The sequence below is a fragment of the Carassius carassius genome, chromosome 4 (assembly GCF_963082965.1).
Source record: "Carassius carassius chromosome 4, fCarCar2.1, whole genome shotgun sequence".
NCBI classification, from domain to species: domain Eukaryota; kingdom Metazoa; phylum Chordata; class Actinopteri; order Cypriniformes; family Cyprinidae; genus Carassius; species Carassius carassius.
The window spans coordinates 35642344-35659466 of record NC_081758.1 but is presented as its reverse complement, the minus strand read 5'-3'; the positions used below and the strand labels follow the sequence as shown (position 1 = coordinate 35659466).

The window sequence follows — 17123 nt, the reverse complement described above, 5'->3', positions numbered from 1 at the left end:
GAGGGTCACAAATGAACTACAGTCTTTATCCATACTAGTATCAAACAATACATAATTGAACATTAAAATGAGAATATAATTTTGGGGGGGATTTCAAGGCCTATTGTAGCTGAGCTACAATTGGTTTTTCATTATAAGTCTCATTCTCATCAGGACAGCAATTATTTGATCAAAAAATAAAACTAATATCATGAAAACCAATTATGTCTATTTTAATATATTTTAAAATATATAATAGTTTAAATATTATATAATATTATATAATAAATATAATAGTTTTATCCTAACTCCATGCCTAACCTTGTTTAAACAAAAATTTGAGACTTTAATGTGTATGGTTCTTCCTTCATTTGAAAAGATCTTAAAAATATTACTTTTGTTTTTTTGCTGTGCATATGACTTCATAATCTGTGTATCTGTGGATTGTTGAGCCGGTTCAGCAAACATAACTAAAGTAGTCAAATGTGCGCAAAACAACTGATCCCATGTAGCCTACCTTCAAAAAAATTCTCAAGTGGTTTGACCCAAGATCAGGAACTCAAGGTTTATAGTCTTTGGAGAGGTCAAAAATCATTACCATGGAGGTATTCTGACCTTACAGTACAGAGGAGGGGTTTAGTTGCCATGAGAAGTCTGAATCAGAAGAGTCAATCCAATTGCACAAATTCTGAGAATCCTTTCTAGTCCAGCTCAATAAAAATTACCTGGGAGGAACAGAACAAGAGCAGTTTAGTTCAGTTTAAATCTGGCAACTAATGGTGAAGCTGGCCAAGTGTTGATTGACTGTGCATGGAGCAAAAATATGTAGATGAGTAACTAAAAATAGTTAACAAATGGTCTTCTCACCAAGCACGCTACGTTTGCAGAGAGGACAGGTCTGCTGGAGGAGAAGCCAGGGATCCACGCAATCTCTATGGAATTCATGGAGGCACGGTAACACCCTCAAACACTAAAACACACCCAAAAGGAGCAGTGATTAAACTGTCTCTCTTTATGAAAGATTAATAACTCTACCGAGCAAAAGCATAAGAATGTGCAGAGGATCTGTCACCTGGTTGTTGTTGTACTGCTCCAGACAAACTGCACAACTGTCTGTCTCCACCGGTTGAGTTTGTGTTGGGTCACATCTCACTTTGGGTTGCTTGTATATCCTCGTCTTCAGTGCTGATAATCTCCTTAAAATATCTTGCTTTAGATTTGACTGTAAGACAAATATATTTATGTTATAAACTATGTACAGTGTATAGACTACCACTCAAAAGTTTGGGGTCAGTAAGAGCTTGACTCTTCTGCTCACCAAGACTGCATTTATTTGATAAAAAAAAATTCAGTAAAAATTATTATTATTGTGAAATATTACTACAATTTAAAATAACTTATTAAAAAAAACATATATATTTAAAGTGTAATTTATTCATGTTATGGGAAAGCTGACTTTTCAGCAGTCATTACTCCAGTTTTCAGTGCCACACAATATATAATTGTATTGAAATAATTGTAATATGCTGATTTGGCACTCCATAAATATTTCTTACAATTATCAATATGTGCTAATGTAATATTTTTGTGCAAATGCAGTCATTTTATTTTATTTTTTTCACAGAAAATTCAAATCTAGAACGTTTCTGTAGCATTACAAATATCTTTAATGTCACTTTCCAATTTAGTGCATCCTTCTTAAATAAAACTTTTTAAAAAATCTTACTAACCCACTTTTGAACGGTAATGTATGTTTTTGACGGGATCTCCTTCCAGTCTCCAGTTAACATGGCTACCTTCTTCAATTAGTCACATTAGTGACATGAACTTTCAAAAATGTTTCCAACTTCTAAAGCAGTGTTCACCTCCAACTCATCATTAAACTGGTTGTCCTGGTACTGCCAGCGTGCATGAACTATGACCCCTGTGGAGAGGACCAGGGCCACCAGAACAACAGTGTTCCAGAGCTGTTGAAGATATTTCTGGACCAGATGAACAAAAATGTTAAAGTTAAAAAGAAGAGAAATTCTCCTTGCTGTCTAATGAAACTAAACAAGTGACATGAAGTATTAAAGGGATAGTTTACCCAGCAATGAAAATTCTGTCATCATTCCCTCATGTCCTTCCAAACTTGATTTTCATTTTTGGGTGAACTATCCCTTTAAGAAACATAAGATGATTACACAACAGTAATAATCAGTACTACTCATGTAATGCTATGACAGTAACCCTGGATGATATCATATGTCTTCTTAATGCTCATACCTGGACCTGAGAGTTGGTCTCTCCGGTGCAGATGACCCCTTGCCATTCCCCGTACAACCCTCCTCTTGAACGGCCACAGCTGGACCACAGGGTCAAGGTTGCACCCTTTAACACATCATTTAGAAATATCACACTCCCACACTAATAAACCATAACAAGCGTGAAACTATGCTACAAAGAAATGTATCATCAGGAGAATCTTACCAGACTGTCCTGTAGAAAAGATTTGTAAGTGATTTTTGCTGTTGCATGAAGGCCCCTAATTAAATAGAAATAGAAAAAGACACATTCCTAAAGTATATTGTTTTATTCAGAAGAAAATGGGTCATTTCTTGACTGTGGATTACCTGAGGAGTGCTCCGATGAGCTTAGTAACATTTTCTGATGTCTGAATGATAATGATTGGCTTTGAGAGGACCTGAGAGAGATCCATCTATAGAGGAAGAAAAGTTTTCTTAATTCTCATACATATAACCATTATGAAATCAACTGAAAGTTTATGGAACAGAACAGCAAGACTCTCACCTCTCGGACAGTATTCTGGTTTAAAGCCAGTATAATCAAAGCAGATGCACCCAAAACAAGAGCACGCTTCATCTATGGAGGAGAGAGCTCTCAGTTTGATCAGTACTTCCTAATCATCATGTTTTAGTCTTCACAATGATAATTTTGAATACCTTATTGACCACAGAGGCAGCAAACGACTCCTGGTTGCTGTTACTGGAAACTGTGCCTTCCTCCATCTGGACAGGTACCACTCCAATCCAGGGATTCGGATCCTTTTTATCACTGCTTTCACTGTTGGTTTTAATAGCTTCGTCTTTTATCTGCAGAGAGAATAAAAGAAGCATGACACTGAAGCTTAAGACATCTGACAACTTTATGTAATATTAGTTCTTAAAATATACATTTTTACACTTGAGTCAAAAATAGAAGATGATTGCTAGAATGTTCTTTCATTTCATTTTCTCTAATTTGATTTAAAAAAAAATGTTTTATAGTTGCAGTTGTGCTCAAATTGTCTTACTTTACTCACACACACACACACACACACACACACATATATATATATATATATATATATATATATATACACACACACACACACACACACACACATATATGAATCCTATACATCTATATATAAAGTCTATTATTTAATATTTTTGGGATATACTGGTAAGTTATTGGTTATTGGCATAGGGGAGCTTTAAGTTTAATGTAAGTATTATTATATTTAATGCACCACTGCTGACACAGCAAAAGATATGTTAAAAATGATAAAAAGTAAATATACTTTTATGTAAATTTTTTGCAGAGCATTAAAATAAAAGCTGCTTTTATTTACAAAATGCATTTGTTAATAAGTGAACACTATAAAGCCAATATTTATATATTTTATATATTTAAAATGTCAATATTTATAATATGTTACATATTTTTGTATCACAGTGCAGTGTAGTCACAGTCAACACATGAAAAAAAAATTAACAATACAAATATATTGAACAATACATCGTTTATTTTACAGCCAGAGCAAGAAGAAGAAACAAAAACACGTTTTTTTTTAGGTTTTTTTCCGTTTCCTTTAGTTTTATATAATTAAGCAGTTAAACAGCCAGAGCAAGAAACAGACATTCAGAACCTAAAAATAACTTGCAATATCAAGTTATCAGTTTGCATGCATTGATCACTTACTAATATGAGGTCTCCTGTGAGATCATGTTTCTTTTTGCTGTGGTTTTCCACAGGGTCGTTCTCCAGACTCCCCTGGACCACCTCACCCTGTAAAACATGCTGATGATCTTCCAGAAACGCCTCTACAAATGCCACCTGTTCGCTGGACGCCAGCGGGCAAAGCCACAACAAGCACAGCACAGAAAGACCAGCGAATGCGCCCATGGCTCCCAAACCGCTGATGTTATAGATCACAGACAGAAAGTTTGAGCCATACTGTCAGGACAGCCTGTGTTCTGTCACCTTCTGCTGATGTCAACAAACTGAGGGAGTTCTTCTTCTGCGGCTCACTTTTTCCTGCCCGTCTAGCTCTTGCGAAAGTGAAACTAGCTAGAATGGCAACTATCTGTTCGAACTGAAGGTATATACATTAATGTGCTCTAGAGGGCGCTGTATGGTCAAATCATTCATTATGACACATCAAGCCACGCCCTCTTCGTATTATGCAGGTTTGTGTCCGCCTTTCCTTTGTAGTTCGATTTCTATTTCTGGATTTCATATATTCACCACAGCCGTTATGAAAAGATGTGCGCTCGCCACCCAGCGGGAAGCTGTAAAATAGTTTCATAAAGCTTTTCCACTCAAAATATGTTTTTAAAAGGTTTCTTTAATCTCACCATTACTTAGTTCTGTACGTGAGTATTTGACATGAAAATGGATTTTACTGTCCTTAATGAACATTTTAATCCTTGTTTATAATTGGGCAATTGCTTTCCTCTATAAACAAAAAATAATGTTAATATATATATATATATATACATATATATATATATATATATACATATACATATATATATATATATATATATATATACATATATATATATATATATATATATATACACACATTTTATTCGAAATTATATATATATATATACATATATATATATATATATATATATATATATATATATACACACATTTTATTCGAAATTATATATATATATATATATATATATAATTTCGAATAAAATGTGCTAAATCTGTGAACTGCTCAAACATTTTAAACGGAACAATGGGGATAGATAGATAGATAGATAGATAGTTAGATAGATAGATAGATAGATAGATAGATAGATAGATAGATAGATAGATAGATAGATAGATAGATAGATAGATAGATAGATAGATAGATAGATAGATAGATAGATAGATAGATAGATAGCGCTTCTATTATTTAGTCGCTTTTGAATGCGATTTCCTCATTTGTAGATCGCTTTAGTTTATGCTTCTGCCAAGTAAATTAAAGTAAATGAGGAACACACAAGTTCATTCTTTGTTTCCAAGGGAACTTCGAAAAAGACGGCGAACTTCCGGCGTGACTTCAGTTGCTGCAGCTTCACGCTCACCGAGTGATGAGAGAGAGAGCGAGAGAAAGAGAGACAGACATGGAGTTCAACTGAGCAACAAAGTAACGGAGCACTTAAACGGCCGGGCAGGCGGGCGGACGCTGGAAACGAGTCTTTTTGGGAGCGCAGAGGGAGATCGCGGGTCGCAAACGGCGGTTTTATAATTACTCAGCGTGAAGATGAAGCTCTTGAAGCCGAGTTGGGTCAATCACAATGGTGAGAGCAGAAGCCCGACTCTCTCTATGTCTGTGTCTGTGTGTTTGTGCAGGAATCCGGGGTTTCAACTTGCGCTTTTGTTACGTAGAGAGACGGATCGGGTCTCTTTTGCATATCGGCGCTTACGATCGGATACTCTTCTGCACGTTTTAGCGCAATAAGAATCATAGTAACCGGCTGTTTTTTTTGTTTTGTTTTGTTGTTTTTTTTAGCTTGGCTGGTTTTAAGAAACCACCCATGAATATATGATGTGCAAACCACCCATTTTGAAGTTGCAACAGACAGGCAGACCTCTGACATGGGTCGATGAAGCTGGAGCCAAATCACTTGTGTAATTTAAGAGATAATCTAGCCGTAATTAACAAGTTAAATTGAACCTGTGATGTTTCTTTATTTATGTCATATGCTAATGTGGCTTTATTTGCATTTTAATTTAACCTGAAGAGGAAACGTGCGTTTTATGTATTGTATACATTTGTTGTTTGCAATTATTTTTTATTTTTTTACCACGTTAGAGATGTGTTTCCAAACTATATTTGTGTTATAAGTGTGTTTTTGTTTTCAGGTAAACCAATATTCTCAGTTGATATCCATCCAGATGGAACTAAGTTTGCTACAGGTGGCCAAGGTGAAAATCTAAAACCTCTAACATCTCTGTTATTCTTTTGCTGACTCTAGTATAGCTTTCAGATGAAGCTTAGTCTGTAGAAGGTCGTTTTATTTCCATGCTAATTCAGTGACAAATGTGTCATTGACTGACAGGTGAGGACTCTGGGAAAGTGGTCATTTGGAATATGGCCCCGGTTCTTCGAGAGGAGGATGAAAAGAACGAGAATATTCCCAAATTGCTATGTCAGATGGACAATCACTTAGGTATTACTTGAAACTTAATTGTTTTTTTTTTTTTATCTATATATTCAAGATTAAAATATATGAATAAAGAAACATTTTGTGGATTATTGTTCTCTTAAGACTTGATTTTGTTGCATTTGTATCACATATTTTGCTCCCAACAATTAAAAGAACAATTCAGACATGGTGTCTACATTATGTTTTGTCACTTAAATGTATTTTAAACTCCTTTTGGATGTGAACTGCACTGACAGAATGTGCGACGGAATGTGTGACACTGATGAATATTCAGCATCTAATTATATGTTTTATGTAACTTTGTACATTTCAGCATGTGTGAATTGCGTGCGCTGGTCAAATAATGGACTATACCTGGCGTCAGGAGGAGATGACAAACTGGTCATGGTGTGGAAGAGAGCTGCGTGAGTAAAACTGACCCGTTCAGTGTATTGCGGTCTTTTCTCCCTTCACGATCAATGGATTACAAAAAATAATAATAATACATTTTTAAATAAAGTTTTTAAAATCCTATTATAATCATATTAATATTTTAATATATATATTTATTTATTATTTTTTTTTTTATTATTTAATTATTTTATTGCTCCATGGTAAAAACACAAAACATTTCATTTTCTTCTTTAGATAATTTAAATTCCCATGTGCAAAATTTGAATATTAAAGTAAAAAAATAAGGATGTGATGCTAAAAATAGATTTTTAAAACCTTATAACAGTTGAAAGAATGATGTGCAATGCACTGCTTATTACTTAACCTTTTCCACTACGCAGATTATTCTTTTTTTAATATATAACACAAACAGATGCCACACATGCATCCACAGATTCCACGCACAGGCCTTTGAGGCATTATGTTGTGTTTCTTTTGTGGTGCAGTTTCATAGGTCCAAGCACAGTGTTTGGGTCCAGCAGTAAACTGGCTAATGTGGAACAGTGGAGATGCGTCATGATTCTGAGGAACCACACTGGAGGTGAGGGGGAAAACGCTGCTCATGTAGAAGCTGGATATTGTCTTCACTTTTGGCATCGTGTGAAACACATGTGGTGTTCTCTATAAATCTGATCCAGATGTAATGGATGTCGCCTGGTCACCTCATGATGTCTGGCTCGCGTCCTGCAGTGTGGATAACACCATCGTTATATGGAACGCTCGAAAATTTCCAGGTGAAATATCAATTCTAGCATCTTTTCTTTGTTGTTGTTGTTTTTTTCAGATGCTGTTTGGTTTGATATATTTTGTAATGCAATGGCATTAAGTTTGGCTTAAATGCCCAAATACTTTCATTGTCACTCTAGGAAAGTTTTGTCAGGGGATTTTCGAAAGGTTTGGCTTCTGTATCAGTTTTGAATCAAAGCTTTGTCTACTGCATTTTTGAATTTGCTTTTTTATGTGTATGCCACAGAGATTGTGATGACTTTAAAGGGACACACAGGGCTGGTGAAAGGCCTGACGTGGGACCCAGTGGGAAAGTACATTGCCTCCCAGGCAGATGACCATAGCCTGAAGGTCTGGAGGACCATGGACTGGCAGATGGAGACAAACATCACCAAACCTTTCAGTGAAGTAAGACTTCAGACTTCAAGCTGCTCACCAGAAATGCTAGTTTGGGAATGCATTTACTTTTTATTTATTTTTTTCTTCTTTAAATTGTTTACATCCTTGTGACCCTGTATTCTCTCTTTTTTCCTTCTCTCTTGCTTTGATTCAGTGTGGCGGCACCACACACGTCCTGAGGCTGAGCTGGTCTCCAGATGGCCAGTACCTGGTTTCAGCTCATGCCATGAATAATTCTGGGCCCACAGCTCAGATCATCGAACGCGATGGCTGGAAAACCAACATGGACTTTGTGGGTCATCGAAAAGCTGTTACTGTGGTGGTTAGTGTCGGTTCAAATCTGTAATATTCCACAGAAAAACATGCATTGAAATCTCCATTGTAGTCTGTGCTGTAGTGGTTTCCTTTTGTGTCGATGAAATCATGATTTTTTTCGAACTGGCTAAGAACTAGAAGTTAATTCTTGTCTCTTATCGAGTGGTTTTTGAATTCCTCTCCCTTTCTTTGTAGAAGTTCAATCCTAAGATCTTTAAGAAGAAACAGAAGAATGGCAGTACACCCAAACCCAGCTGCCCATACTGCTGCTGTGCTGTGGGCAGTAAGGACCGCTCACTCTCTGTATGGGTATGAGACTTCTCAATATCACCCCTTGGTTTTGCCCCACTAGAAAAAAAAGAAAGGCATATTTCTATGTTTATATGTTCCTACGACCATGGAAAACCTGGAAATTCTTAATTGTAATTTAATTTTAAATTTGTGCAAAATCAAGGAAAACTTAATTGATACAATTAAAATGAACTATTGTTACATATTTTACAATATAATTTTTTCCTGTAATGCAAAGCTGAATTTTAAGCTACCATTACTCCAGTCTTAGGTGTCAAATGTTCCTTCAGAAATCATTATATCATATCGTAATAATCTGATTTGGTGTTCAAAAACATCACTTATTATTAATGTTGAAAACAGTTTTTTTTACGGTTCGTTTGATGAATAGAACTTTCTAAGCAAAATCATTCATTTGAAACAGAAATATTTTGTAACAAAAAAAGTATTTTCATTCAAAACAATCTTCCTGACCTCAAACTTTTGAATGGTAGTATAAACAATTTTGTGGTTATGCTCTGCTTAAAAGTGCTTAATGTTCATGTAAAACAGAAAACAGACATGCTAAAGCAATACATTTAATCGCGGCCATGTTAACGAGTTTTTGTCCTAACCAGCTGCAGCCATGATAATACATTTTGTCAGTCCCGTCACGCTGGACTCAGGCGTGTAGTGGCTCCCACAGTGAAGCCTTATTGGTCCAAGCTTCCACAAAGCTGTTTTGTAAGAATCAAATATGTTCTGATATATTCTCATTCTCTTGTTTCGCACAGTATTCCTCTTTCAGTGAAGACAAAAAAATGTCACATTCATGTAAGGGTGAGATTTCTGAATGTTAAGATGACTCACCTTGAATCAGTTGTCCTGTTCTTGTTTTTCAGCTCACCTCACTTAAGCGCCCACTGGTGGTCATCCATGACCTCTTTGATAAGTCCATTATGGATATTACATGGTAAGAAAACAGCTTTTCTGTTTTCCAAGCTCTGTAAAGCATCATAGACACTCTAGTGGGGTAAAAACGTACATGCATGAGAGTATTGTGAATGGATCGTATCTCTCAGGACACTCAATGGGCTGGGACTTCTGGTGTGCTCCATGGATGGAACTGTGGCTTTCTTGGATTTCTCTCAGGACGAACTGGGAGATCCCTTGAATGAAGAGGAAAAGGTGGAGAAAATATACACACACACACACACACCAGTTGACATTATTTAAGACAAAATAACTTTTCAGTTATATAATTGTAAGAACTCTGCAATGTTTCTCTGGCAGAAAAAAAGTGGAATCTCACTTAAGTCACACACATTTAGTTATTATTTAATTAATGAAAAGTGAATCGTTTCTTTGAAGCATTTGATGAAATATGCAAATGCATTCATTCAGATTGTTGAACTGTATCAAATTTTCCAGTCATATTAAAAAAGATACACAAGACATTCTAGGAGAGTGTTCCCTATTTGCCTTTGCTTGCTTAATGCAGTGTGTCAAAAACAGTGCTGCAGCATTTAAAAAATAGCTTGCTTCTGAAGAATTTAAATGGCTTAATAGCTTTGAGAGAAATAAGATTTCTGTGTATCTTTCTGTAGAATGCTATTCATCAGAACATCTATGGAAAGAGTCTGGCCATTACTATGGAGTCCCACCTTTCCAGCACTATTATTGAGAACCCAGAAATGCTCAAGTATCAGCAGGAACGCCAGGGGAACCAGAACCCCAATGGAGCCCAGGGAAGTGGTCCTGAGAACCAGACGCCCAAACTCACCAATGTGCTCAACGGAGAGTCCCTGGAGGACATCAGGAAGGTCAGAGGAAAGAATATGTAACAATACGCACAACAGTCTTCTTTAAACGGTTGAAGTGATTCAAATGGTTAATATGGTAAATAATGATTGGTTTCTCGTATTTCCACCTCCAGCCATGGCTGGCTTGCAAGTTTACAAAGTATAGTTTGTATATCAAAGTATATCTAGCATAATTTGTTTGCGGGTGCTAATTGGTTTGGTATTAAGGTATATAAATAAATGTAATTTATATATTTGATGTGCATCTTAAAGGAACACTCCACTTTTTTTAAAAATATGCAAATTTTCCAACTCCCCTAGAGTTAAACAGTTGAGTTTTACCGTTTTCAAATCAATTCAGCGGATCTCTCGGTCTGGTTGTAGCAATTTTAGGTTAGCTTAGCTTAGCATAGATAATTGAATCTGATTAGACCATTAGCATCTGGCAAAAAAATTAGAAGGAGAAAGAGTTTCTATATTTTTCCTATTTAAAACTTGACTCTTCTGTAGTTACATTGTGTACTAAGACTAACAGAAAATGAAAAGTTGTGATTTTCTAGGCCGATATGGCTAGGAACTATACTCTCATTCCGGCGTTAGTAATCAGATTCAATGATCTACGCTAAGCTAAGCTAAAAGTGCTACCGCCAGACCCGGAGAATGGCTGAATGGATTCGAAAACAGTAAAACTCAACTGTTTAACTCTAGGGGAGTTGGAAAGTGAGCCTATTTTCAAAGAAATTGTAGTGTTCCTTTAAGTTAAAAAGTGTCAAAGAAATTTTTGGAACTAAAAGAATTAGCAGGATCATACTGCCCAGCCCTAATACACATAATGAGTGGTTATGTAAAATCGTAATATTTACATACATATTGCATGCAAATACATAATGTGTGGGTGACATTAAATAATTTGCATACACTTTACATGCACATCTGCCTGTCTCTCTGTCTTTGTATGAATCTGTATATATCATTTAATACCATGATGGTCATAGCATAGTAGTTTAGAGAGCCAGAAGAGTTACCCACTTTTGTCCCCAAATGATATGTTTGCAGGACTGCATTCATTAACAAATGGCACTTTTTTTGGGGCAGAACCTCTTAAAGAAGCAGGTGGAGACCAGAACTGCAGATGGGAGGAGAAGAATCACACCTCTCTGCATCGCACAGCTCGACACGGGGTAACGAACACGTACAACAACACGTCTAAAATTATTACTCTCCTATTCCCCAGCATACATTCTGTGGCTGAATGTCTCTTACTTTTACACAGGGACTTCTCACCAGCGTTGTTCAACAGCGTCCCGATCTTGCCGGGGTCATCTGCATCGACTCAGCTCACCCCTCAGATCTCTTCGGATTCCAGTACAGCCAACTCACTTGGCTTGCGACCCTCCCACGACCCCACCACCACCTCTCCCAACAAAACTGTGGAAGAGAACAAGGACAGGTAAGTTTACATGCATGTAATATCCCATTTCCTCTCTCTCTCAACCAATATGTTTTAAAAATCAAATTTGTCTCTTTTAGTGGACCTGCAGCTGTAAATTCAATCGGTATGAAATCAAATCTGCTGTTGACATCTGCCTCCAAAATCGAGCCCATGAAAGCGCTGGATTCGCGATTTACTGAAAGGTCTAAGGCCACGCCAGGGGTCACTAGTGTACCCATCACTATAGGCATCACCCCACTTGACAGGTAATAAAATCTGCATTATAACTGGTGTGCCCTTCTAAACTGAACTTAAAACCAAACTGAATTTTTGCGGTTCTATCTCAGGGTCAAAGACACTAGCTCTGTGAAGGAGCCTAAAGTAAAAGATGAAACCAGCAGTGATAGTGAGGACAAAATCATGGCGAAATCACTATCTGTGGCCAAGAGGAAGGGAGAAATGGAGGGAGCAGAGGTGGTAGAAAAGAGGAAGAAGGGAAGGCCAAGGAAAGATGCCAAAATGATGATGCCCATATCACAGCCCTTCCCACAGGTGACATTTCTTCTTTCGAGAGCTGTTTTGAACACATCAGTTTCAAAGTTGACTAATTAATTGGGCCTATTCAGATCTGTGAAAACTGTGTAACCGCTAAAGCTGCTAAAATATTTCAAGTATATATCGAAATTGTTTACATATTTATGAATATGAATGTTCATAAATATTTATTTATGTATATACAGCTTTTTAATACATATTGCACAGTACCGCTCAACAGTTTGGGTTTGGTAAGAATCCCCAAGGCTGCATTTGTGTATCAGAAAATACACCAAAAACTGTGAAATATTATTAAAATTAAAATGAACCATTTTCTGTTTTAATATTTTAAAATATAATTAATTTTAGTGATGCAAAATTAAATCACTCCAGTCTTCAGTGTCACATGATCTTTCAGAAATCAATGCTGATTTGATGCTCAAGAAGCATTTATTATTGTCAATGTTGTGTTGCTTAATATTTTTTCGGAATCTGTGATAATTTTTTTCTTTAATGAATAATAATAAAAGAAAACGTTAATTTGAAATGTAAATCTATTTGCTGCCGTTTTTGATCAATTTAATGTGTCCTTGCTGAATTAAAGAAATCTTACTGACACTTAAACTTGTGAACTGTAGTATATGAATGTGTAAATTTTTTATTCAACCTTTTTTTATATTATATATCAAATATATAAGAAAAATGCACACTAGTGGACTATGACCTCTATACTACAACCTCTATATCTTTCATTATCTTTCCATTAACTCTGAGAGTACTTCATTAGAACCTATGTGATGTCAGTGCGCATAGACAAAGATTGTTCACTCACTTTTGACTGATCTTTTCTCTTGTAGACTCCAGTCTCAGCGGAGAAGGAGCCTTCTCGATTAATAACACCTGTAGCGGTGTTAAAACTTCCTACCCCATCCATACAGAAGTCATTTAGCACTCAGGTATGACTCAAAAACTCTACACCTAAGATATCAGTCCTGTGTATGCAATGATCATAATGTGTACCGTATTTTCTGGACTATAAGTCGCACTTTTTTTCATATTTTGGCTGGTCCTGCGACTTATAGTCAGGTGCGACTTATTTATCAAAATTAATTTGACATGAACCAAGAGAAATGAACTAAAAATGAATCAAGAGAAAACATTACCGTCTCCAGCCGCGAGAGGGCGCTCTATGCTGCTCAGTGCTCCTGTAGTCTACACTAAGCAGCATAGAGCGCCCTCTCGTGGCTGTAGATTGTAATGTTTTCTCTTGGTTCTAAATGAATGCGACTTATAGTCCAGTGCGACTTATGTTTTTTTTCCCTCATCATGACGTATTTTTGGACTGATGCGACTTATACTCAGGTGCGACTTATAGTCCGAAAAATACGGTAATCAGGAAGCTCAAGTACTATGTCTATAAAAGTGTTAAATGTAATGTAATTCAAACATTGACTCAATACCATTTCTGCATGAAAAACCAGCCTGGTTAATAACTCGGCTATTAGAGAACTTATCAGCTTATAATAAAAACATGGACTAAAACCACAAAACTTCATTTTGATTTCATGGTGTTTAGGTGAGTACAGATGCCATCACGTATCTGGAGGTAGAGAACGAGGTCTCTGTGGTGTCTGGAGCTCGTCTCAGTCAGCTCAAATGGAGCAGAGACGGGCGAGAGTGGGACACGGTGCTGACCAGTCGCATCACCATAGCAACCGGGAGCAGGTGAGTGTTAAAACACATTGGTTTATGTCTGATTTTGACATCTTGACTAAAAGTGACTTGTTTTTTTTTCATAGCGATATTGTTGCTGTAGCATGTGAGGACCGCACACTCGCTGTCTTCACTACATGTGGACGGAGAATGATTCCATCCATCATGCTGCCCGCCCCCATGGCAGCACTTCATTGCTCGGGACACTTCGTCATGGCGCTGATGGCATCAGCCACGCTGTCTGTCTGGTACTGACCCTTCCTGTCTGTTTCTCAATAGAAAAGTCCAAACACCGTAGCAGTATTTATAACAGGAGTCAGGTTGATTTGTGCCTTTTTGAAAAGGCCAGTGATTATTTACATCAGTTCTGAAAGATCTAGATCTGACATGATGTTGAATGGCTGGTATTATCTTTTTCTGCAGGGATGTTCAGAAACAGACGGCTTTGGTCAAAAATGAATCTCTGAATCCAATCTTATCAGGTGTGATTTCGTTTTCTTTCTTTAATGAGCTCTTCCTCCTTTTTACTTTTATTAATTGACTCCTCGCTAAACTCCACCCCCTTGATTTTTACAGTTCATAAAGTTTTTATTTGTTAGTTTTATTGTTCCATGGGCTGGAATAATATTTCTTTTTAACCTCTTATTCTTCAAAGAATCTTGAAAAAATGTATCACGGTTTCCACAACACTGATAATAATAAGAAACATTTCTCAAGCAGAAAATCAGCACATTAGAATGATTTCTGAAGGATCACGTGACACTGAAGACCACCAAAAGAATATTGACTGCTGAAAATTCAGCTTTGCCATCACAGGAATAAATTCCAATTTGAAATGTATTTAAATAGAAAACAGTTAATATACATTGTAGTAGTATTTTGCAATATTATTGTTTTTACTGCAAAAAATCTGAACAAATTTTCAGTGGTACTGGACACAAACCTGCTGAATTACATGAGAAGAGCAGACGTTTGTCAGACAAAATGATGGGCATCAATATTTTGACTAATGAACTATCAAAATGTACAAAAAAGTAGCTTGTGTCCATTTGTTTTTAATGCGCATGTTCTTTTTTTGCACAATGCAATATATATATATATATAAAAATTATAGACTTTCCCAGTCTGCACTGGATTCAGTGTGTGCTTAGCTAATTTTTTGTACATTTTCAAGTAGCTCCTTGGCTCTACGCACCTGCGGTAAAAGGATTTTTATTTTCTTATTTGGATAGGTAAAACTAATAAACTATAATAAATCAATTGAAATATAATAATACCTTATCTCTTTCTCACTCCAGGCACAGATGCTACAGTAAGTCAGTCTTTTTTGACTCAGCAAGGTGTAGCTGTGGTGTCGCTGTCAAATGGCAAAACTTTCTGCTTCAACTCATCACTGGAGACCTGGTGAGTGATACACAAACCATGTGTTAAGTGAAGTTTTAACATGTAACTACCAGAAACCGTCCCAATAATTTTCCTGGCCACTGTGATTGTTCTGCCTCTGATATTTTGTGCCCTTTCTATACATCTCTAATAGGAATTTGATCGCAGATAAACAGGACTCTCTTATACAGTGTGCAGACTTCCGCAATTGCTTGACCTCTCAGGATACTCTGGGCTCCATGGGGCCACTGGCTCTCACACAGGGCCGTAATCTAAGGTAACAGCCTTTGCTATTGCTACAGTTATAATGATAACAACATACTAGAACAGTATTGTCGGAATTACTCATTTAATTGACTAATTTGAAGAGCTTGAGCACTGAAAGGGATAGCCCATTATCTTTTATCGTTATCGTTCTCGGGGTGAACAGGCCTTAACCGTCTCACTTTTGTCTCTTTCAGTGCAGGGCGGTTGGCATCTCGCTTGTCATCGACCCCTCACCACTTGCAGCAGGGAATGACTCTGGCCTTCTTGGAGAACCAGCTCTCCTCTGCCCTCATGCTCCTTTCAGCAAGCGAGTACAGGCACTGGCTTCTCATCTACGCACGTTTCCTCGTAAACGAGGGTGAGTTTTTACCAGCTGAAGGTGGTCAGCTGGTAAAAAGAGTCAAGAGGGTCCATTTAAAATCAAGCAATAGTTCACCGAAAACCATATTCACCCTCAGGCCATCTAAGATGAAGATGTGTTTGTTTCTTATTCAGAATCCATTTACAATAACTCTGAATGTATCTGTGAAGGTTTTGAGCTGAGGTTAAGGGAACTCTGTCAGGATTTACTGGGACCAGTTCACAAATCCAGTAGCAGCTCCTGGGAGCCGACAGTCCTGGTATGAATTTTACTGAAACTCAATCACAGATTTATCATTGGTATAGTTGTTGCATTTAATGGTGTCTTTCAAAATCATTTCCTGTGTCCATTTCAGGGACTGAGAAAGAGGGATCTGCTGACAGAGTTGTTGCCTGTGATTGGTCAGAACTTGCGGTTCCAGAGACTCTTCACGGAGTACCAGGATCAGCTGGAATTGCTGCGCTTGAAATAGCATTTCACCTTTGACTTCCTTATGTTTCCTGGCCTGTACATGTGCTAACAGTCTGCCTTAGTTGCTTTACTGACAGCACTATCTTTAACGCAGACATGGACACTAATTAAAATGGGCAAAAATAATGATGTTTTTTTTAAATATAATTAATTTGTTAAATACATTAATGAATTATGTTTGTAATCTTTGTGCCGTTGGTAAGAAAGAGGAAAGGATGTTAACTCACATTTTGGGATAATTTTGATCAAGCACAAAGTCTGCATGGCAGTCATCTTGAAACTGGGCGTTCTTACTTCTACAACTAAAAGTTGCTCTAAGTGGTGATCCAACTCTTTCTGCCTCCTTTCTTTTTGGCTTTCTCCTTCAGTTCTTATTTGTACAGCCACTTTTGTCATTTATTTGTAAATGTTTGTAAAAGGCCATTTCTTTTTTTTCTCCATTTTCTATAAAATCAAGAAAATGGTAAACCTTCAATTAAAAAAGGAATAAACAATTTACCAATTCTAAAACCTGTTGCTCCTTTCTCTCTCGTATGGTGATTTATTTGCTGGTGGTACAAACTTCTTAACATCAGGGCACTTTTGTTGGTCCTTATGTAGTA

General features: G+C 36.8%; 2 protein-coding genes across 2 annotated transcripts; one reads left to right on the top strand and one right to left on the bottom strand.

The window, feature by feature from the left end:
* Positions 1–530: 530 nt before the first annotated feature.
* On the bottom strand, positions 531–4302 carry rnf215 (ring finger protein 215). Its single transcript, XM_059543338.1, has 10 exons — positions 3943–4302; positions 2922–3071; positions 2770–2841; positions 2592–2677; positions 2449–2503; positions 2245–2349; positions 1845–1961; positions 1052–1201; positions 847–949; positions 531–704 (listed from the first exon to the last, which is right to left on the bottom strand). The coding sequence occupies exons 1-10, from the start codon at positions 4144–4146 to the stop codon at positions 691–693; spliced, it is 1056 nt and encodes a 351-aa protein (XP_059399321.1). The 5' UTR covers positions 4147–4302; the 3' UTR covers positions 531–690.
* A 989-nt stretch (positions 4303–5291) lies between these two features.
* On the top strand, positions 5292–17031 carry LOC132139933 (protein HIRA). The gene is made up of 25 exons (XM_059548644.1): positions 5292–5546; positions 6112–6174; positions 6309–6419; positions 6730–6820; positions 7295–7389; positions 7487–7582; positions 7822–7982; positions 8128–8295; positions 8484–8597; positions 9461–9531; positions 9641–9746; positions 10166–10381; positions 11456–11541; positions 11634–11810; positions 11891–12058; positions 12140–12344; positions 13184–13282; positions 13903–14051; positions 14126–14287; positions 14463–14521; positions 15338–15443; positions 15577–15699; positions 15884–16047; positions 16221–16309; positions 16406–17031. Exons 1-25 carry the CDS (start codon positions 5510–5512, stop codon positions 16520–16522), a joined length of 3033 nt encoding a protein of 1010 aa, XP_059404627.1. The 5' UTR covers positions 5292–5509; the 3' UTR covers positions 16523–17031.
* Positions 17032–17123: the final 92 nt, after the last annotated feature.